This window comes from Pezoporus flaviventris, unplaced genomic scaffold (assembly GCF_033815535.1).
Source record: "Pezoporus flaviventris isolate CSIRO_AGI_PZ_B2104156 unplaced genomic scaffold, CSIRO_AGI_Pfla_v1 ptg000046l, whole genome shotgun sequence".
NCBI lineage: Eukaryota > Metazoa > Chordata > Aves > Psittaciformes > Psittacidae > Pezoporus > Pezoporus flaviventris.
In genome coordinates, this window is record NW_026892594.1 from 986,131 (window position 1) to 1,009,829 (window position 23,699).

The 23,699-nt window shown below is 52.7% G+C and overlaps 1 protein-coding gene across 1 annotated transcript in view; it reads right to left on the bottom strand.

Annotated features, from left to right (window-relative positions):
- LOC133276737 (uncharacterized) overlaps window positions 1-23,699 on the bottom strand; it is a 68,221-nt gene that overhangs the window by 17,616 nt on the left and 26,906 nt on the right. Inside the window, exon 4 of the mRNA XM_061467874.1 lies at window positions 23,392-23,664. Coding sequence (XP_061323858.1) covers window positions 23,392-23,664 — 273 coding nt within the window. The remainder of the gene's footprint in view (window positions 1-23,391; window positions 23,665-23,699) is intronic.

Genomic DNA, 23,699 nt, shown 5'->3' on the forward strand with positions numbered 1-23,699 from the left:
TCATGCTGCGGGGCAGCACCGCTCTGCACCTCACGCTGCCCACCTGCAAGAGAAGTCGAGGAGAGAGGCTCTGTGATAGTGTCTCTTGCGCCCGTATCCCAGCTGTTGGGAGCTCATGCAGTTGGGCTCCCCTGCCAGCCCCACGGCAAGGCTCAGGCCCACAGGTGGCTGCTGCCTGCTCCCAGAGCTGGCTGGGGAAAGGGCTGGCCACCCGCCGGCCATGGCCCCAGCCCACAGCAGCCCCGGCATGCCCGTGGTTGGGAAGGTGTTTGGCCCTGTCTCCCTCGGGGTCCCTACCTGTTCCTGCTGGGTCTCGATGGGCTGATACCTTCGTTGGTAGGGCAGCTGTGGTACCGTGATCCCACGCCGCCCTTCCTCAGGCTGTGGCCTGTGGCCCACCTGCGGGCAGGAGGAGGAGGAAGAGGTGTGTGATGGAGGCGGCTGCCTTGGCACAGCAGCCCCCGCAGTGCCGGCAAGCCCGGCCCCGGCCCCGAGGCAGCTCCATGTGGCCCCGTCCCACCACCGGCCTCTCACTCCTGCCCCAGCCCTCACCTGGCGCCTCCTTTGCACTCCTGGCCTGCCCTCGGCAGGCTGGGAGCGGGCGTTCGATCCCTTGTCCACTGGCATCTTCTGTGTCCTCGGATGCAGACTTGCTGTGGATTCACAGGGCAACTGCCACCTCTAGGGTGCGCCAGGGCCTTAAATACCCCACATAAGAGTCGTAACAATGCCCCCGTGGTTTCCACGGAGACGCCGATGCCCTCACCAGTTCCAAAGGGTCCCAGCTCCTCATGGGCAACTCCACAGCAACCACTGAAGCTTTGTGACAGCGGCAGCATCGTGCCCATGGCCACTGGGCAGTCAGGGATGCACTTTTCTCCTCCCTGTTTTTTTCCTTGACAAGAAGAAAAGGGAACGGAGAAAAGAAAGACCGGTAAAAGAAGGAAAAAAACAACAAAAATAATGAAATCATTCTTGTGAGACCTCACCTGGAGTACTGTGTGCAGTTCTGGTTTACTCAACATAAAAAGAACATGAAACCAACACCCCCAAGTCCTTCTCCGCAGGGCTGCTCTGAATCTCTTCTCTGCCCAACCTGTAGCTGTGCCTGGGATTGGTCTGACCCAGCTGTAGGACCTTGCACTTGGCATGCTTAAACTTCATGAGGTTGGCATCAGCCCACCTCACAAGCATGTCGAGGTCCCTCTGCATGGCATTCCTTCCCTCCAGCCTCCATTTTTAACACCTACCCACACACCAAGGATCTTTGCTTTGAGGCTTTTTCTCATGTTAGAAACCATCCCTCCCTCACCTCGTGTTTCCTGAGGAGTACCTGTCAAATTTACCACTACTAGCTACTTGGTTTCAACAAATGCCATCCATAGCTGTACAGCAATGGAACAGTTTGTTAAGTAGCCTGTGCTCCCTTTTCTGGCATCCTTGGTTTTGTCTTACCTAAAAGGGATCTACTTGCTGCCTGAATTAAGACTGAACAGCAGAGGTCCAACCTACTTTGATGTTAAATACAACCTGACACACACGAAACCTGATCTACATAAACATCTGAAGAAAATCTTTCTTATCATGCTTCTAATTTAGCCCCAGACAAAAAGACACCCTTCTACCTCATCACTTCTTGGCCTATGTTTTCACTTCGTCTCAGCCATTCCCACTTTAGCTGGGCAAACACAAGTGTCTCTTTCATTGCACAGGGCTGTGATGGCCACAGATCAAGCAGCAGCTCTCACTTGGCACTCATGGAAAAAGTATTAAATGCTTCAGTGATATGTATCTCACTCCAGTTAGCAGCAAGTCAGAGGGAAGAACATAATACTAAAGCATAAACACCCCATTCTGGATCTCCTTAAAAAGCTACCTCCCAAATCTGTCAGGAAGAGGTACAAAACTTCTTTCACACTGAAAGCTATCAGAAATTAGAATCACAGCATCACAGAATGGCTTGGCTTTGAAAGGACCTTAAGCTCATCCAGTTCCAACCCCTTGCCAAAGGCAGGGACACCTCACACTAGACATGTCTCTCAAGGCTCTGTGCAACCTGGCCTTGAACACTGCCAAGGATGGAACATTCACCACTTCTCTGGCCTCATCACCCTCACAGTAAAGAACTTCTTCCTTATATTAGCCTTGGGAATATTCATTCTGGCTGGGAAGAAATGATAACACTTACCTGGTTCAGCAAGTAAAGGATTTTGGTAAGGATGTGCAGACATCTTCGTGGATTTATAGGGGTCTCGTTAAAGATACGAGCCTACAGACACAGCATAAAGAGAGTATTACAGTGTAACTCAACAATCATCATTTCTCTTTCATCATAAAAAGTAAAGCCGTTTGTTTTCAACCAAGTAGCTTTTCATTCTAAAAATGTGTCCCAGAGAACATATTCTTGGTGAGAACATCCTAAGAAAGCTAGATTAAACTTTGGATTTAGCCCAGTGTAAATTCCTTCTCTGATCTCTTTTGCAGAGTGTAAGAACTCAGAAGAGTTTTTATTCATTAATTTTTGTTCACTATAAACTGGCACCTCAGGTGTTTAGAGATTTGACTGAGGAATGTTGAACATGGAACTGTGTTGGAACTACAGAGTGCTTGGGACCTTTCTCATATCCATGTGTTGGAAGGGCGGGAGGGGTGGTTGATGTAAATGTGTTATTTGCTTTCCAAGAGTTAAAGTGTCAGTGCTCTTTGGATATTTGCTTTACAATAGCAAATAGATCAGAGGAAGTTGGGTTTAAAGCTTTTAAGTGATAACTGTGAGGCTTCTGCATTCAGATGTTTCACTTCTATCATGATTAACGTGGATTTTTGGTTTTAGTCTTATCTTACAAGATAGAGATATGTTTATTCTCCTGATTTGTTTGATAACTGACAGTAAGGCTATTCCCCAGTTATCAAACACAATTTAACTTGTGTGCTTTGTACACCACTGCTTTATCTTTGTATAGAAGTGGGGAAGAGGGTGTTCTATTTAAAAGCTTGCTCAAAATTTAAAGTTGAATATTTGAACTTTTATTTAACTTCAAAACTTGTAGGAAGTGTTTATTTATGCTTGCCATTGGAACAGGCTGCCCAGGGAGGTTGTGGAGTCTCCATCTTTGGAGACATTCAAAACCCGCCTGGACACATTCCTGTGTAACATTATGTAGGTGTTCCCGCTCCGGAAGCGGGACTGGACGAGATGATCTTTTGAGGTCTCTTCCAATCTCTAGCATACTGTGTGTAAACTAGAACTAATTGCAACAGATAGGTAGCCGCTTAGATTGAAGTCAGTTGTTTTACGTTAATTAAATATAGAGGTCCGTGAATTACACAAACATGCTCTAACCAACATACAGGCAGAGACGAGCAGTGGGGGGGGAAACGAGTTATTATTTATTGGCCCAAGAAAGCAGCCACAACAAGTGCAGGCTGCAGCATGACATCCTCAGCACAGCTGCCTTGGGCCTGGCGCTGGCAGCAGGGCGCTACTCCTCCACACGTGGGGTGAGGCATGAGCAAGTGAAAGCCTTGCGCAGAGCCCTCAGCACTCTCCTGAAGCGGGAGAGTCGTCGCCGTGGGGCCGCTCCTTGGTCTGGAAGAGTGGCAATGCCTGTGGAGGAAGAAGAGCTGTAGGCAAGGGACTTCCTTTGGCAACCCGTTCCAGTGCCTCACCACCCTTACAGTAAAGAACTTCTCCTTAACAGCATCCTCATTGGCCTCCTTCAGATACTGGAAGGTCTGCTAGGAGGTCTCCACGCAGCCTTCGGCCCATGGAGGGGAGGCTGGGACACACCCGAACTCACGCAAACACTGCTGCCGGTCTGGCCTGGCTGCCACCCAACTCGGGCAAGTACCTGGCTGGTTCTCGCTGTCCTGAACTACAGCAGGCGACGTTGACGGTGACTCCACATCCAAGCTTTGTGCCACGTCTGGCTCTTTCACCTGCTGCTGCCTTGTTCCCTGGATGACAGTCACAGCCTTGCCCAGGTGTTTCCTCACAAAGCGTCTGAGCCTACCCTGCAGGGTAGCAAGAGCACAGGCAGGGGATGGGGGCAATGTCAGTGGGATGACACAGGCAGCACCAGAAATAGCCCTGTCACAAAACCTGGGAGCTGCCGTCCAAGGCCTTGGGATCCCCGGTGCTAACCACACGCGCCTCACTCACCTGGCGCCGAGAGTCCCGACACAAGGGAGAAGCTGCTGCATCTCCACTATCATCTGCTCCTGGAGGAATGTGGGATGTTCCAGGCTCTGTTGCAGGGATCTCAGTCAAGAAAGCAGCCACTTCATCCTCAGGCACTGTTGGGGAGGCAGCGGCTGCACTGGCCTCTCCCTGAGGCTCCGAAGCCACAGCAGACTCAACGTGCTCAGGTGCTGCAGGCGTCAGTGCTGCCATTGACACACCCAGGATTTGGGTCATGTCCTGATACTCCACCAGCTGCTGGCTGGCTCCCTGGACAACGGCCAGGCTCATGATCAGGACCTCTTCAGTGACGGTCCTTGCCATTTCTTCTACAACCACCTCACAGGCATCAGGGCTGAGCAGGGCAGGTACCTGCCTCTGTGCCTGTGGTGCTGCCTCCTGCTCGACGCAGGCAGGAGAAACTGGTGCCGGTTCCACCTCCTCCTGTGCCACTGGAGTGAGACGTGCGCGGTGCTCCTCTTCCTCCGCAGATGCAGCTAATGTAGAAGCTGTCGACTCAGTGGCTGTGGGTCCGGCTGGGATAGGAGACGTGTTCTGCAGGTCTCCACCTGCCTCCCCTGTCACTTCAATGTCCATGCTGCTGGGGAAGTCAGACCCCTCCTGGATATCGGCCTGGGGGTCCTGGAAGAGCTCTGGGACCGAGGGGTTGACCCAGAGGTTGCGTATGATGATCTCTTCCACTTGGGACAGCACTTTATCAATGTCCTCTACCCACTCTTTCTCCTCTTTGTCCACTGCCGCATCCAGCATTTGGGTCATGCCCTGAGGTTCCAGCAGCTGCTGGCTGGTTTCCTGATCCACTGCCACAGCCTGGACCAGAGGCTCCCTTGTGCTGAGCAGGGCTGCTCCCTGTGGAACCAACTCACAGGCATCTGGGCTGAGCAGGACAGATGCCTGACTCTCTGCCTCTGGTGCTGCCTCCGGTGCTGCCTCCTCATCACCATTGTGAGAAGAATCTGTTTCCTCTGCCTCCTCCTCGATCATATTCCAGAACTGGGAGCTTGCACCGACACTGGGTGTGACACGCACTTTTGCATCTCTTACTATGATGCTGTCGGAGGCAGGTGCATTGCACTGTGCTTCTGCTGCCAGAGCTTGACTGTCAAAGCCACAAGAGGCTGCGGTCTCTGCCTCCTCCTCAACAGCATCTCTGAAATGGACCTTCCTGAGGATGCTCTTGGGTGTGACCTTCATATCCATGTTGCTTTCTTTGTGGCTGTGCGGGGCAGGTGCCCGGCCCTGTGCTCGTCCTGCTGCAGCCTGCCTGCCGATGGCGGGAGAGGCTGGTGCCTCTATCACCTCGACACCAGCTCTGAAAGGAAGCTTCTTGACGCACCTGGATGGGAAATTCAGATCTGCGTCATTTTCTGCTGAGCTGTTCATGGCAGGTGCCTGGCGCTGGGCTTGTGCTGCAGCAGCCTGCCTGCTAAAGCCACGAGATGCTGGTGCTGGTGCCATGGGAACGAGAGGTGCCTGGTACTCCTCTTCCTCAGGAGCTCTGGCCAAGCGGCTCCTCCTGGCGTGTTGCAAAGCCTCGATGTTGCTGCGCAGGGCGGGCAGAGGCTTTGCAAGAACCTTCTTGTGCAGCCCCAGCAACTTGTCATTGAGGCTGCCCTCTCGCCCCGTCTTCCTGCTCTGGGAAGCAGCAGTGCTCGCACGGGTGTTAGGATCAGGAGCAGGCTGAGTGGCGGTGGCTTTGCTGCCGTTAGGTGCCCTGACAGTGTATCTTCTTGTCATTGCAGCCCTGCTGTATGCTGGGTCCTGGCATGCCACTGCCTGCTGGTAGGGTCCCCGGCTCTCAGCGCTGTTGTTGCGCAGGACCGCGCTCACATTTCTTGTGCCCTGCGCTGTGGCACAGGCTGTGGGCCTGTGTGGGGCAGGCTGCCAGCTCCGTGGCCTCGCAACAGTGCTGCCATGTGCGGGGATGTGGTGCTGCTGGGCAGCGGTTGTGCAAAGCTGCTTTTGGCTGTTGCTTGTCCTGCCGATGGCCATGTCAGTGAATCTGGCTGCAGGGGCAGAGGGTGCCCATGTCGGGCGAGGCAGCCTGCTGGCTTCTCTCACTGGCCGAGGTGGCGGCCGAGGTGTCCTTTCCACCACCACTGGCCGAGGAAGTGTCTGCTCCTCTGTCCTCATGCTGCGGGGCAGCACCGCTCTGCACCTCACGCTGCCCACCTGCAAGAGAAGTCGAGGAGAGAGGCTCTGTGATAGTGTCTCTTGCGCCCGTATCCCAGCTGTTGGGAGCTCATGCAGTTGGGCTCCCCTGCCAGCCCCACGGCAAGGCTCAGGCCCACAGGTGGCTGCTGCCTGCTCCCAGAGCTGGCTGGGGAAAGGGCTGGCCACCCGCCGGCCATGGCCCCAGCCCACAGCAGCCCCGGCATGCCCGTGGTTGGGAAGGTGTTTGGCCCTGTCTCCCTCGGGGTCCCTACCTGTTCCTGCTGGGTCTCGATGGGCTGATACCTTCGTTGGTAGGGCGGCTGTGGTACCGTGATCCCACGCCGCCCTTCCTCAGGCTGTGGCCTGTGGCCCACCTGCGGGCAGGAGGAGGAGGAAGAGGTGTGTGATGGAGGCGGCTGCCTTGGCACAGCAGCCCCCGCAGTGCCGGCAAGCCCGGCCCCGGCCCCGAGGCAGCTCCATGTGGCCCCGTCCCACCACCGGCCTCTCACTCCTGCCCCAGCCCTCACCTGGCGCCTCCTTTGCACTCCTGGCCTGCCCTCGGCAGGCTGGGAGCGGGCGTTCGATCCCTTGTCCACTGGCATCTTCTGTGTCCTCGGATGCAGACTTGCTGTGGATTCACAGGGCAACTGCCACCTCTAGGGTGCGCCAGGGCCTTAAATACCCCACATAAGAGTCGTAACAATGCCCCCGTGGTTTCCACGGAGACGCCGATGCCCTCACCAGTTCCAAAGGGTCCCAGCTCCTCATGGGCAACTCCACAGCAACCACTGAAGCTTTGTGACAGCGGCAGCATCGTGCCCATGGCCACTGGGCAGTCAGGGATGCACTTTTCTCCTCCCTGTTTTTTTCCTTGACAAGAAGAAAAGGGAACGGAGAAAAGAAAGACCGGTAAAAGAAGGAAAAAAACAACAAAAATAATGAAATCATTCTTGTGAGACCTCACCTGGAGTACTGTGTGCAGTTCTGGTTTACTCAACATAAAAAGAACATGAAACCAACACCCCCAAGTCCTTCTCCGCAGGGCTGCTCTGAATCTCTTCTCTGCCCAACCTGTAGCTGTGCCTGGGATTGGTCTGACCCAGCTGTAGGACCTTGCACTTGGCATGCTTAAACTTCATGAGGTTGGCATCAGCCCACCTCACAAGCATGTCGAGGTCCCTCTGCATGGCATTCCTTCCCTCCAGCCTCCATTTTTAACACCTACCCACACACCAAGGATCTTTGCTTTGAGGCTTTTTCTCATGTTAGAAACCATCCCTCCCTCACCTCGTGTTTCCTGAGGAGTACCTGTCAAATTTACCACTACTAGCTACTTGGTTTCAACAAATGCCATCCATAGCTGTACAGCAATGGAACAGTTTGTTAAGTAGCCTGTGCTCCCTTTTCTGGCATCCTTGGTTTTGTCTTACCTAAAAGGGATCTACTTGCTGCCTGAATTAAGACTGAACAGCAGAGGTCCAACCTACTTTGATGTTAAATACAACCTGACACACACGAAACCTGATCTACATAAACATCTGAAGAAAATCTTTCTTATCATGCTTCTAATTTAGCCCCAGACAAAAAGACACCCTTCTACCTCATCACTTCTTGGCCTATGTTTTCACTTCGTCTCAGCCATTCCCACTTTAGCTGGGCAAACACAAGTGTCTCTTTCATTGCACAGGGCTGTGATGGCCACAGATCAAGCAGCAGCTCTCACTTGGCACTCATGGAAAAAGTATTAAATGCTTCAGTGATATGTATCTCACTCCAGTTAGCAGCAAGTCAGAGGGAAGAACATAATACTAAAGCATAAACACCCCATTCTGGATCTCCTTAAAAAGCTACCTCCCAAATCTGTCAGGAAGAGGTACAAAACTTCTTTCACACTGAAAGCTATCAGAAATTAGAATCACAGCATCACAGAATGGCTTGGCTTTGAAAGGACCTTAAGCTCATCCAGTTCCAACCCCTTGCCAAAGGCAGGGACACCTCACACTAGACATGTCTCTCAAGGCTCTGTGCAACCTGGCCTTGAACACTGCCAAGGATGGAACATTCACCACTTCTCTGGCCTCATCACCCTCACAGTAAAGAACTTCTTCCTTATATTAGCCTTGGGAATATTCATTCTGGCTGGGAAGAAATGATAACACTTACCTGGTTCAGCAAGTAAAGGATTTTGGTAAGGATGTGCAGACATCTTCGTGGATTTATAGGGGTCTCGTTAAAGATACGAGCCTACAGACACAGCATAAAGAGAGTATTACAGTGTAACTCAACAATCATCATTTCTCTTTCATCATAAAAAGTAAAGCCGTTTGTTTTCAACCAAGTAGCTTTTCATTCTAAAAATGTGTCCCAGAGAACATATTCTTGGTGAGAACATCCTAAGAAAGCTAGATTAAACTTTGGATTTAGCCCAGTGTAAATTCCTTCTCTGATCTCTTTTGCAGAGTGTAAGAACTCAGAAGAGTTTTTATTCATTAATTTTTGTTCACTATAAACTGGCACCTCAGGTGTTTAGAGATTTGACTGAGGAATGTTGAACATGGAACTGTGTTGGAACTACAGAGTGCTTGGGACCTTTCTCATATCCATGTGTTGGAAGGGCGGGAGGGGTGGTTGATGTAAATGTGTTATTTGCTTTCCAAGAATTAAAGTGTCAGTGCTCTTTGGATATTTGCTTTACAATAGCAAATAGATCAGAGGAAGTTGGGTTTAAAGCTTTTAAGTGATAACTGTGAGGCTTCTGCATTCAGATGTTTCACTTCTATCATGATTAACGTGGATTTTTGGTTTTAGTCTTATCTTACAAGATAGAGATATGTTTATTCTCCTGATTTGTTTGATAACTGACAGTAAGGCTATTCCCCAGTTATCAAACACAATTTAACTTGTGTGCTTTGTACACCACTGCTTTATCTTTGTATAGAAGTGGGGAAGAGGGTGTTCTATTTAAAAGCTTGCTCAAAATTTAAAGTTGAATATTTGAACTTTTATTTAACTTCAAAACTTGTAGGAAGTGTTTATTTATGCTTGCCATTGGAACAGGCTGCCCAGGGAGGTTGTGGAGTCTCCATCTTTGGAGACATTCAAAACCCGCCTGGACACATTCCTGTGTAACATTATGTAGGTGTTCCCGCTCCGGAAGCGGGACTGGACGAGATGATCTTTTGAGGTCTCTTCCAATCTCTAGCATACTGTGTGTAAACTAGAACTAATTGCAACAGATAGGTAGCCGCTTAGATTGAAGTCAGTTGTTTTACGTTAATTAAATATAGAGGTCCGTGAATTACACAAACATGCTCTAACCAACATACAGGCAGAGACGAGCAGTGGGGGGGGAAACGAGTTATTATTTATTGGCCCAAGAAAGCAGCCACAACAAGTGCAGGCTGCAGCATGACATCCTCAGCACAGCTGCCTTGGGCCTGGCGCTGGCAGCAGGGCGCTACTCCTCCACACGTGGGGTGAGGCATGAGCAAGTGAAAGCCTTGCGCAGAGCCCTCAGCACTCTCCTGAAGCGGGAGAGTCGTCGCCGTGGGGCCGCTCCTTGGTCTGGAAGAGTGGCAATGCCTGTGGAGGAAGAAGAGCTGTAGGCAAGGGACTTCCTTTGGCAACCCGTTCCAGTGCCTCACCACCCTTACAGTAAAGAACTTCTCCTTAACAGCATCCTCATTGGCCTCCTTCAGATACTGGAAGGTCTGCTAGGAGGTCTCCACGCAGCCTTCGGCCCATGGAGGGGAGGCTGGGACACACCCGAACTCACGCAAACACTGCTGCCGGTCTGGCCTGGCTGCCACCCAACTCGGGCAAGTACCTGGCTGGTTCTCGCTGTCCTGAACTACAGCAGGCGACGTTGACGGTGACTCCACATCCAAGCTTTGTGCCACGTCTGGCTCTTTCACCTGCTGCTGCCTTGTTCCCTGGATGACAGTCACAGCCTTGCCCAGGTGTTTCCTCACAAAGCGTCTGAGCCTACCCTGCAGGGTAGCAAGAGCACAGGCAGGGGATGGGGGCAATGTCAGTGGGATGACACAGGCAGCACCAGAAATAGCCCTGTCACAAAACCTGGGAGCTGCCGTCCAAGGCCTTGGGATCCCCGGTGCTAACCACACGCGCCTCACTCACCTGGCGCCGAGAGTCCCGACACAAGGGAGAAGCTGCTGCATCTCCACTATCATCTGCTCCTGGAGGAATGTGGGATGTTCCAGGCTCTGTTGCAGGGATCTCAGTCAAGAAAGCAGCCACTTCATCCTCAGGCACTGTTGGGGAGGCAGCGGCTGCACTGGCCTCTCCCTGAGGCTCCGAAGCCACAGCAGACTCAACGTGCTCAGGTGCTGCAGGCGTCAGTGCTGCCATTGACACACCCAGGATTTGGGTCATGTCCTGATACTCCACCAGCTGCTGGCTGGCTCCCTGGACAACGGCCAGGCTCATGATCAGGACCTCTTCAGTGACGGTCCTTGCCATTTCTTCTACAACCACCTCACAGGCATCAGGGCTGAGCAGGGCAGGTACCTGCCTCTGTGCCTGTGGTGCTGCCTCCTGCTCGACGCAGGCAGGAGAAACTGGTGCCGGTTCCACCTCCTCCTGTGCCACTGGAGTGAGACGTGCGCGGTGCTCCTCTTCCTCCGCAGATGCAGCTAATGTAGAAGCTGTCGACTCAGTGGCTGTGGGTCCGGCTGGGATAGGAGACGTGTTCTGCAGGTCTCCACCTGCCTCCCCTGTCACTTCAATGTCCATGCTGCTGGGGAAGTCAGACCCCTCCTGGATATCGGCCTGGGGGTCCTGGAAGAGCTCTGGGACCGAGGGGTTGACCCAGAGGTTGCGTATGATGATCTCTTCCACTTGGGACAGCACTTTATCAATGTCCTCTACCCACTCTTTCTCCTCTTTGTCCACTGCCGCATCCAGCATTTGGGTCATGCCCTGAGGTTCCAGCAGCTGCTGGCTGGTTTCCTGATCCACTGCCACAGCCTGGACCAGAGGCTCCCTTGTGCTGAGCAGGGCTGCTCCCTGTGGAACCAACTCACAGGCATCTGGGCTGAGCAGGACAGATGCCTGACTCTCTGCCTCTGGTGCTGCCTCCGGTGCTGCCTCCTCATCACCATTGTGAGAAGAATCTGTTTCCTCTGCCTCCTCCTCGATCATATTCCAGAACTGGGAGCTTGCACCGACACTGGGTGTGACACGCACTTTTGCATCTCTTACTATGATGCTGTCGGAGGCAGGTGCATTGCACTGTGCTTCTGCTGCCAGAGCTTGACTGTCAAAGCCACAAGAGGCTGCGGTCTCTGCCTCCTCCTCAACAGCATCTCTGAAATGGACCTTCCTGAGGATGCTCTTGGGTGTGACCTTCATATCCATGTTGCTTTCTTTGTGGCTGTGCGGGGCAGGTGCCCGGCCCTGTGCTCGTCCTGCTGCAGCCTGCCTGCCGATGGCGGGAGAGGCTGGTGCCTCTATCACCTCGACACCAGCTCTGAAAGGAAGCTTCTTGACGCACCTGGATGGGAAATTCAGATCTGCGTCATTTTCTGCTGAGCTGTTCATGGCAGGTGCCTGGCGCTGGGCTTGTGCTGCAGCAGCCTGCCTGCTAAAGCCACGAGATGCTGGTGCTGGTGCCATGGGAACGAGAGGTGCCTGGTACTCCTCTTCCTCAGGAGCTCTGGCCAAGCGGCTCCTCCTGGCGTGTTGCAAAGCCTCGATGTTGCTGCGCAGGGCGGGCAGAGGCTTTGCAAGAACCTTCTTGTGCAGCCCCAGCAACTTGTCATTGAGGCTGCCCTCTCGCCCCGTCTTCCTGCTCTGGGAAGCAGCAGTGCTCGCACGGGTGTTAGGATCAGGAGCAGGCTGAGTGGCGGTGGCTTTGCTGCCGTTAGGTGCCCTGACAGTGTATCTTCTTGTCATTGCAGCCCTGCTGTATGCTGGGTCCTGGCATGCCACTGCCTGCTGGTAGGGTCCCCGGCTCTCAGCGCTGTTGTTGCGCAGGACCGCGCTCACATTTCTTGTGCCCTGCGCTGTGGCACAGGCTGTGGGCCTGTGTGGGGCAGGCTGCCAGCTCCGTGGCCTCGCAACTGTGCTGCCATGTGCGGGGATGTGGTGCTGCTGGGCAGCGGTTGTGCAAAGCTGCTTTTGGCTGTTGCTTGTCCTGCCGATGGCCATGTCAGTGAATCTGGCTGCAGGGGCAGAGGGTGCCCATGTCGGGCGAGGCAGCCTGCTGGCTTCTCTCACTGGCCGAGGTGGCGGCCGAGGTGTCCTTTCCACCACCACTGGCCGAGGAAGTGTCTGCTCCTCTGTCCTCATGCTGCGGGGCAGCACCGCTCTGCACCTCACGCTGCCCACCTGCAAGAGAAGTCGAGGAGAGAGGCTCTGTGATAGTGTCTCTTGCGCCCGTATCCCAGCTGTTGGGAGCTCATGCAGTTGGGCTCCCCTGCCAGCCCCACGGCAAGGCTCAGGCCCACAGGTGGCTGCTGCCTGCTCCCAGAGCTGGCTGGGGAAAGGGCTGGCCACCCGCCGGCCATGGCCCCAGCCCACAGCAGCCCCGGCATGCCCGTGGTTGGGAAGGTGTTTGGCCCTGTCTCCCTCGGGGTCCCTACCTGTTCCTGCTGGGTCTCGATGGGCTGATACCTTCGTTGGTAGGGCAGCTGTGGTACCGTGATCCCACGCCGCCCTTCCTCAGGCTGTGGCCTGTGGCCCACCTGCGGGCAGGAGGAGGAGGAAGAGGTGTGTGATGGAGGCGGCTGCCTTGGCACAGCAGCCCCCGCAGTGCCGGCAAGCCCGGCCCCGGCCCCGAGGCAGCTCCATGTGGCCCCGTCCCACCACCGGCCTCTCACTCCTGCCCCAGCCCTCACCTGGCGCCTCCTTTGCACTCCTGGCCTGCCCTCGGCAGGCTGGGAGCGGGCGTTCGATCCCTTGTCCACTGGCATCTTCTGTGTCCTCGGATGCAGACTTGCTGTGGATTCACAGGGCAACTGCCACCTCTAGGGTGCGCCAGGGCCTTAAATACCCCACATAAGAGTCGTAACAATGCCCCCGTGGTTTCCACGGAGACGCCGATGCCCTCACCAGTTCCAAAGGGTCCCAGCTCCTCATGGGCAACTCCACAGCAACCACTGAAGCTTTGTGACAGCGGCAGCATCGTGCCCATGGCCACTGGGCAGTCAGGGATGCACTTTTCTCCTCCCTGTTTTTTTCCTTGACAAGAAGAAAAGGGAACGGAGAAAAGAAAGACCGGTAAAAGAAGGAAAAAAACAACAAAAATAATGAAATCATTCTTGTGAGACCTCACCTGGAGTACTGTGTGCAGTTCTGGTTTACTCAACATAAAAAGAACATGAAACCAACACCCCCAAGTCCTTCTCCGCAGGGCTGCTCTGAATCTCTTCTCTGCCCAACCTGTAGCTGTGCCTGGGATTGGTCTGACCCAGCTGTAGGACCTTGCACTTGGCATGCTTAAACTTCATGAGGTTGGCATCAGCCCACCTCACAAGCATGTCGAGGTCCCTCTGCATGGCATTCCTTCCCTCCAGCCTCCATTTTTAACACCTACCCACACACCAAGGATCTTTGCTTTGAGGCTTTTTCTCATGTTAGAAACCATCCCTCCCTCACCTCGTGTTTCCTGAGGAGTACCTGTCAAATTTACCACTACTAGCTACTTGCTTTCAACAAATGCCATCCATAGCTGTACAGCAATGGAACAGTTTGTTAAGTAGCCTGTGCTCCCTTTTCTGGCATCCTTGGTTTTGTCTTACCTAAAAGGGATCTACTTGCTGCCTGAATTAAGACTGAACAGCAGAGGTCCAACCTACTTTGATGTTAAATACAACCTGACACACACGAAACCTGATCTACATAAACATCTGAAGAAAATCTTTCTTATCATGCTTCTAATTTAGCCCCAGACAAAAAGACACCCTTCTACCTCATCACTTCTTGGCCTATGTTTTCACTTCGTCTCAGCCATTCCCACTTTAGCTGGGCAAACACAAGTGTCTCTTTCATTGCACAGGGCTGTGATGGCCACAGATCAAGCAGCAGCTCTCACTTGGCACTCACGGAAAAAGTATTAAAAGCTTCAGTGATATGTATCTCACTCCAGTTAGCAGCAAGTCAGAGGGAAGAACATAATACTAAAGCATAAACACCCCATTCTGGATCTCCTTAAAAAGCTACCTCCCAAATCTGTCAGGAAGAGGTACAAAACTTCTTTCACACTGAAAGCTATCAGAAATTAGAATCACAGCATCACAGAATGGCTTGGCTTTGAAAGGACCTTAAGCTCATCCAGTTCCAACCCCTTGCCAAAGGCAGGGACACCTCACACTAGACATGTCTCTCAAGGCTCTGTGCAACCTGGCCTTGAACACTGCCAAGGATGGAACATTCACCACTTCTCTGGCCTCATCACCCTCACAGTAAAGAACTTCTTCCTTATATTAGCCTTGGGAATATTCATTCTGGCTGGGAAGAAATGATAGCACTTACCTGGTTCAGCAAGTAAAGGATTTTGGTAAGGATGTGCAGACATCTTCGTGGATTTATAGGGGTCTCGTTAAAGATACGAGCCTACAGACACAGCATAAAGAGAGTATTACAGTGTAACTCAACAATCATCATTTCTCTTTCATCATAAAAAGTAAAGCCGTTTGTTTTCAACCAAGTAGCTTTTCATTCTAAAAATGTGTCCCAGAGAACATATTCTTGGTGAGAACATCCTAAGAAAGCTAGATTAAACTTTGGATTTAGCCCAGTGTAAATTCCTTCTCTGATCTCTTTTGCAGAGTGTAAGAACTCAGAAGAGTTTTTATTCATTAATTTTTGTTCACTATAAACTGGCACCTCAGGTGTTTAGAGATTTGACTGAGGAATGTTGAACATGGAACTGTGTTGGAACTACAGAGTGCTTGGGACCTTTCTCATATCCATGTGTTGGAAGGGCGGGAGGGGTGGTTGATGTAAATGTGTTATTTGCTTTCCAAGAGTTAAAGTGTCAGTGCTCTTTGGATATTTGCTTTACAATAGCAAATAGATCAGAGGAAGTTGGGTTTAAAGCTTTTAAGTGATAACTGTGAGGCTTCTGCATTCAGATGTTTCACTTCTATCATGATTAACGTGGATTTTTGGTTTTAGTCTTATCTTACAAGATAGAGATATGTTTATTCTCCTGATTTGTTTGATAACTGACAGTAAGGCTATTCCCCAGTTATCAAACACAATTTAACTTGTGTGCTTTGTACACCACTGCTTTATCTTTGTATAGAAGTGGGGAAGAGGGTGTTCTATTTAAAAGCTTGCTCAAAATTTAAAGTTGAATATTTGAACTTTTATTTAACTTCAAAACTTGTAGGAAGTGTTTATTTATGCTTGCCATTGGAACAGGCTGCCCAGGGAGGTTGTGGAGTCTCCATCTTTGGAGACATTCAAAACCCGCCTGGACACATTCCTGTGTAACATTATGTAGGTGTTCCCGCTCCGGAAGCGGGACTGGACGAGATGATCTTTTGAGGTCTCTTCCAATCTCTAGCATACTGTGTGTAAACTAGAACTAATTGCAACAGATAGGTAGCCGCTTAGATTGAAGTCAGTTGTTTTACGTTAATTAAATATAGAGGTCCGTGAATTACACAAACATGCTCTAACCAACATACAGGCAGAGACGAGCAGTGGGGGGGGAAACGAGTTATTATTTATTGGCCCAAGAAAGCAGCCACAACAAGTGCAGGCTGCAGCATGACATCCTCAGCACAGCTGCCTTGGGCCTGGCGCTGGCAGCAGGGCGCTACTCCTCCACACGTGGGGTGAGGCATGAGCAAGTGAAAGCCTTGCGCAGAGCCCTCAGCACTCTCCTGAAGCGGGAGAGTCGTCGCCGTGGGGCCGCTCCTTGGTCTGGAAGAGTGGCAATGCCTGTGGAGGAAGAAGAGCTGTAGGCAAGGGACTTCCTTTGGCAACCCGTTCCAGTGCCTCACCACCCTTACAGTAAAGAACTTCTCCTTAACAGCATCCTCATTGGCCTCCTTCAGATACTGGAAGGTCTGCTAGGAGGTCTCCACGCAGCCTTCGGCCCATGGAGGGGAGGCTGGGACACACCCGAACTCACGCAAACACTGCTGCCGGTCTGGCCTGGCTGCCACCCAACTCGGGCAAGTACCTGGCTGGTTCTCGCTGTCCTGAACTACAGCAGGCGACGTTGACGGTGACTCCACATCCAAGCTTTGTGCCACGTCTGGCTCTTTCACCTGCTGCTGCCTTGTTCCCTGGATGACAGTCACAGCCTTGCCCAGGTGTTTCCTCACAAAGCGTCTGAGCCTACCCTGCAGGGTAGCAAGAGCACAGGCAGGGGATGGGGGCAATGTCAGTGGGATGACACAGGCAGCACCAGAAATAGCCCTGTCACAAAACCTGGGAGCTGCCGTCCAAGGCCTTGGGATCCCCGGTGCTAACCACACGCGCCTCACTCACCTGGCGCCGAGAGTCCCGACACAAGGGAGAAGCTGCTGCATCTCCACTATCATCTGCTCCTGGAGGAATGTGGGATGTTCCAGGCTCTGTTGCAGGGATCTCAGTCAAGAAAGCAGCCACTTCATCCTCAGGCACTGTTGGGGAGGCAGCGGCTGCACTGGCCTCTCCCTGAGGCTCCGAAGCCACAGCAGACTCAACGTGCTCAGGTGCTGCAGGCGTCAGTGCTGCCATTGACACACCCAGGATTTGGGTCATGTCCTGATACTCCACCAGCTGCTGGCTGGCTCCCTGGACAACGGCCAGGCTCATGATCAGGACCTCTTCAGTGACGGTCCTTGCCATTTCTTCTACAACCACCTCACAGGCATCAGGGCTGAGCAGGGCAGGTACCTGCCTCTGTGCCTGTGGTGCTGCCTCCTGCTCGACGCAGGCAGGAGAAACTGGTGCCGGTTCCACCTCCTCCTGTGCCACTGGAGTGAGACGTGCGCGGTGCTCCTCTTCCTCCGCAGATGCAGCTAATGTAGAAGCTGTCGACTCAGTGGCTGTGGGTCCGGCTGGGATAGGAGACGTGTTCTGCAGGTCTCCACCTGCCTCCCCTGTCACTTCAATGTCCATGCTGCTGGGGAAGTCAGACCCCTCCTGGATATCGGCCTGGGGGTCCTGGAAGAGCTCTGGGACCGAGGGGTTGACCCAGAGGTTGCGTATGATGATCTCTTCCACTTGGGACAGCACTTTATCAATGTCCTCTACCCACTCTTTCTCCTCTTTGTCCACTGCCGCATCCAGCATTTGGGTCATGCCCTGAGGTTCCAGCAGCTGCTGGCTGGTTTCCTGATCCACTGCCACAGCCTGGACCAGAGGCTCCCTTGTGCTGAGCAGGGCTGCTCCCTGTGGAACCAACTCACAGGCATCTGGGCTGAGCAGGACAGATGCCTGACTCTCTGCCTCTGGTGCTGCCTCCGGTGCTGCCTCCTCATCACCATTGTGAGAAGAATCTGTTTCCTCTGCCTCCTCCTCGATCATATTCCAGAACTGGGAGCTTGCACCGACACTGGGTGTGACACGCACTTTTGCATCTCTTACTATGATGCTGTCGGAGGCAGGTGCATTGCACTGTGCTTCTGCTGCCAGAGCTTGACTGTCAAAGCCACAAGAGGCTGCGGTCTCTGCCTCCTCCTCAACAGCATCTCTGAAATGGACCTTCCTGAGGATGCTCTTGGGTGTGACCTTCATATCCATGTTGCTTTCTTTGTGGCTGTGCGGGGCAGGTGCCCGGCCCTGTGCTCGTCCTGCTGCAGCCTGCCTGCCGATGGCGGGAGAGGCTGGTGCCTCTATCACCTCGACACCAGCTCTGAAAGGAAGCTTCTTGACGCACCTGGATGGGAAATTCAGATCTGCGTCATTTTCTGCTGAGCTGTTCATGGCAGGTGCCTGGCGCTGGGCTTGTGCTGCAGCAGCCTGCCTGCTAAAGCCACGAGATGCTGGTGCTGGTGCCATGGGAACGAGAGGTGCCTGGTACTCCTCTTCCTCAGGAGCTCTGGCCAAGCGGCTCCTCCTGGCGTGTTGCAAAGCCTCGATGTTGCTGCGCAGGGCGGGCAGAGGCTTTGCAAGAACCTTCTTGTGCAGCCCCAGCAACTTGTCATTGAGGCTGCCCTCTCGCCCCGTCTTCCTGCTCTGGGAAGCAGCAGTGCTCGCACGGGTGTTAGGATCAGGAGCAGGCTGAGTGGCGGTGGCTTTGCTGCCGTTAGGTGCCCTGACAGTGTATCTTCTTGTCATTGCAGCCCTGCTGTATGCTGGGTCCTGGCATGCCACTGCCTGCTGGTAGGGTCCCCGGCTCTCAGCGCTGTTGTTGCGCAGGACCGCGCTCACATTTCTTGTGCCCTGCGCTGTGGCACAGGCTGTGGGCCTGTGTGGGGCAGGCTGCCAGCTCCGTGGCCTCGCAACTGTGCTGCCATGTGCGGGGATGTGGTGCTGCTGGGCAGCGGTTGTGCAAAGCTGCTTTTGGCTGTTGCTTGTCCTGCCGATGGCCATGTCAGTGAATCTGGCTGCAGGGGCAGAGGGTGCCCATGTCGGGCGAGGCAGCCTGCTGGCTTCTCTCACTGGCCGAGGTGGCGGCCGAGGTGTCCTTTCCACCACCACTGGCCGAGGAAGTGTCTGCTCCTCTGTCCTCATGCTGCGGGGCAGCACCGCTCTGCACCTCACGCTGCCCACCTGCAAGAGAAGTCGAGGAGAGAGGCTCTGTGATAGTGTCTCTTGCGCCCGTATCCCAGCTGTTGGGAGCTCATGCAGTTGGGCTCCCCTGCCAGCCCCACGGCAAGGCTCAGGCCCACAGGTGGCTGCTGCCTGCTCCCAGAGCTGGCTGGGGAAAGGGCTGGCCACCCGCCGGCCATGGCCCCAGCCCACAGCAGCCCCGGCATGCCCGTGGTTGGGAAGGTGTTTGGCCCTGTCTCCCTCGGGGTCCCTACCTGTTCCTGCTGGGTCTCGATGGGCTGATACCTTCGTTGGTAGGGCAGCTGTGGTACCGTGATCCCACGCCGCCCTTCCTCAGGCTGTGGCCTGTGGCCCACCTGCGGGCAGGAGGAGGAGGAAGAGGTGTGTGATGGAGGCGGCTGCCTTGGCACAGCAGCCCCCGCAGTGCCGGCAAGCCCGGCCCCGGCCCCGAGGCAGCTCCATGTGGCCCCGTCCCACCACCGGCCTCTCACTCCTGCCCCAGCCCTCACCTGGCGCCTCCTTTGCACTCCTGGCCTGCCCTCGGCAGGCTGGGAGCGGGCGTTCGATCCCTTGTCCACTGGCATCTTCTGTGTCCTCGGATGCAGACTTGCTGTGGATTCACAGGGCAACTGCCACCTCTAGGGTGCGCCAGGGCCTTAAATACCCCACATAAGAGTCGTAACAATGCCCCCGTGGTTTCCACGGAGACGCCGATGCCCTCACCAGTTCCAAAGGGTCCCAGCTCCTCATGGGCAACTCCACAGCAACCACTGAAGCTTTGTGACAGCGGCAGCATCGTGCCCATGGCCACTGGGCAGTCAGGGATGCACTTTTCTCCTCCCTGTTTTTTTCCTTGACAAGAAGAAAAGGGAACGGAGAAAAGAAAGACCGGTAAAAGAAGGAAAAAAACAACAAAAATAATGAAATCATTCTTGTGAGACCTCACCTGGAGTACTGTGTGCAGTTCTGGTTTACTCAACATAAAAAGAACATGAAACCAACACCCCCAAGTCCTTCTCCGCAGGGCTGCTCTGAATCTCTTCTCTGCCCAACCTGTAGCTGTGCCTGGGATTGGTCTGACCCAGCTGTAGGACCTTGCACTTGGCATGCTTAAACTTCATGAGGTTGGCATCAGCCCACCTCACAAGCATGTCGAGGTCCCTCTGCATGGCATTCCTTCCCTCCAGCCTCCATTTTTAACACCTACCCACACACCAAGGATCTTTGCTTTGAGGCTTTTTCTCATGTTAGAAACCATCCCTCCCTCACCTCGTGTTTCCTGAGGAGTACCTGTCAAATTTACCACTACTAGCTACTTGGTTTCAACAAATGCCATCCATAGCTGTACAGCAATGGAACAGTTTGTTAAGTAGCCTGTGCTCCCTTTTCTGGCATCCTTGGTTTTGTCTTACCTAAAAGGGATCTACTTGCTGCCTGAATTAAGACTGAACAGCAGAGGTCCAACCTACTTTGATGTTAAATACAACCTGACACACACGAAACCTGATCTACATAAACATCTGAAGAAAATCTTTCTTATCATGCTTCTAATTTAGCCCCAGACAAAAAGACACCCTTCTACCTCATCACTTCTTGGCCTATGTTTTCACTTCGTCTCAGCCATTCCCACTTTAGCTGGGCAAACACAAGTGTCTCTTTCATTGCACAGGGCTGTGATGGCCACAGATCAAGCAGCAGCTCTCACTTGGCACTCACGGAAAAAGTATTAAAAGCTTCAGTGATATGTATCTCACTCCAGTTAGCAGCAAGTCAGAGGGAAGAACATAATACTAAAGCATAAACACCCCATTCTGGATCTCCTTAAAAAGCTACCTCCCAAATCTGTCAGGAAGAGGTACAAAACTTCTTTCACACTGAAAGCTATCAGAAATTAGAATCACAGCATCACAGAATGGCTTGGCTTTGAAAGGACCTTAAGCTCATCCAGTTCCAACCCCTTGCCAAAGGCAGGGACACCTCACACTAGACATGTCTCTCAAGGCTCTGTGCAACCTGGCCTTGAACACTGCCAAGGATGGAACATTCACCACTTCTCTGGCCTCATCACCCTCACAGTAAAGAACTTCTTCCTTATATTAGCCTTGGGAATATTCATTCTGGCTGGGAAGAAATGATAGCACTTACCTGGTTCAGCAAGTAAAGGATTTTGGTAAGGATGTGCAGACATCTTCGTGGATTTATAGGGGTCTCGTTAAAGATACGAGCCTACAGACACAGCATAAAGAGAGTATTACAGTGTAACTCAACAATCATCATTTCTCTTTCATCATAAAAAGTAAAGCCGTTTGTTTTCAACCAAGTAGCTTTTCATTCTAAAAATGTGTCCCAGAGAACATATTCTTGGTGAGAACATCCTAAGAAAGCTAGATTAAACTTTGGATTTAGCCCAGTGTAAATTCCTTCTCTGATCTCTTTTGCAGAGTGTAAGAACTCAGAAGAGTTTTTATTCATTAATTTTTGTTCACTATAAACTGGCACCTCAGGTGTTTAGAGATTTGACTGAGGAATGTTGAACATGGAACTGTGTTGGAACTACAGAGTGCTTGGGACCTTTCTCATATCCATGTGTTGGAAGGGCGGGAGGGGTGGTTGATGTAAATGTGTTATTTGCTTTCCAAGAGTTAAAGTGTCAGTGCTCTTTGGATATTTGCTTTACAATAGCAAATAGATCAGAGGAAGTTGGGTTTAAAGCTTTTAAGTGATAACTGTGAGGCTTCTGCATTCAGATGTTTCACTTCTATCATGATTAACGTGGATTTTTGGTTTTAGTCTTATCTTACAAGATAGAGATATGTTTATTCTCCTGATTTGTTTGATAACTGACAGTAAGGCTATTCCCCAGTTATCAAACACAATTTAACTTGTGTGCTTTGTACACCACTGCTTTATCTTTGTATAGAAGTGGGGAAGAGGGTGTTCTATTTAAAAGCTTGCTCAAAATTTAAAGTTGAATATTTGAACTTTTATTTAACTTCAAAACTTGTAGGAAGTGTTTATTTATGCTTGCCATTGGAACAGGCTGCCCAGGGAGGTTGTGGAGTCTCCATCTTTGGAGACATTCAAAACCCGCCTGGACACATTCCTGTGTAACATTATGTAGGTGTTCCCGCTCCGGAAGCGGGACTGGACGAGATGATCTTTTGAGGTCTCTTCCAATCTCTAGCATACTGTGTGTAAACTAGAACTAATTGCAACAGATAGGTAGCCGCTTAGATTGAAGTCAGTTGTTTTACGTTAATTAAATATAGAGGTCCGTGAATTACACAAACATGCTCTAACCAACATACAGGCAGAGACGAGCAGTGGGGGGGGAAACGAGTTATTATTTATTGGCCCAAGAAAGCAGCCACAACAAGTGCAGGCTGCAGCATGACATCCTCAGCACAGCTGCCTTGGGCCTGGCGCTGGCAGCAGGGCGCTACTCCTCCACACGTGGGGTGAGGCATGAGCAAGTGAAAGCCTTGCGCAGAGCCCTCAGCACTCTCCTGAAGCGGGAGAGTCGTCGCCGTGGGGCCGCTCCTTGGTCTGGAAGAGTGGCAATGCCTGTGGAGGAAGAAGAGCTGTAGGCAAGGGACTTCCTTTGGCAACCCGTTCCAGTGCCTCACCACCCTTACAGTAAAGAACTTCTCCTTAACAGCATCCTCATTGGCCTCCTTCAGATACTGGAAGGTCTGCTAGGAGGTCTCCACGCAGCCTTCGGCCCATGGAGGGGAGGCTGGGACACACCCGAACTCACGCAAACACTGCTGCCGGTCTGGCCTGGGTGCCACCCAACTCGGGCAAGTACCTGGCTGGTTCTCGCTGTCCTGAACTACAGCAGGCGACGTTGACGGTGACTCCACATCCAAGCTTTGTGCCACGTCTGGCTCTTTCACCTGCTGCTGCCTTGTTCCCTGGATGACAGTCACAGCCTTGCCCAGGTGTTTCCTCACAAAGCGTCTGAGCCTACCCTGCAGGGTAGCAAGAGCACAGGCAGGGGATGGGGGCAATGTCAGTGGGATGACACAGGCAGCACCAGAAATAGCCCTGTCACAAAACCTGGGAGCTGCCGTCCAAGGCCTTGGGATCCCCGGTGCCAACCACACGCGCCTCACTCACCTGGCGCCGAGAGTCCCGACACAAGGGAGAAGCTGCTGCATCTCCACTATCATCTGCTCCTGGAGGAATGTGGGATGTTCCAGGCTCTGTTGCAGGGATCTCAGTCAAGAAAGCAGCCACTTCATCCTCAGGCACTGTTGGGGAGGCAGCGGCTGCACTGGCCTCTCCCTGAGGCTCCGAAGCCACAGCAGACTCAACGTGCTCAGGTGCTGCAGGCGTCAGTGCTGCCATTGACACACTCAGGATTTGGGTCATGTCCTGATACTCCACCAGCTGTTGGCTGGTTCCCTCTCCTGTTGCGTCCATGCCCATGCTGGTGGGGCAGCTGGATCCCTCCTGGGGATCTGCATGGGTGTCCTGGAAGTGGTCTGGGACTGAGAGGTTGACCCAGAGGTTGCGTATGGTGATCTCTTCCACTTCAGAAAGCTCTTTGTCCATGGCCTCTTCCCATTCCTCTTCTTCCTTTCCGTCCAACTCCTCATCGTCAGCTTCCTCGCCCAAGGTCCCTGGCGCTTCCTGTAAACACACAACAGGGATGCAGAAAATG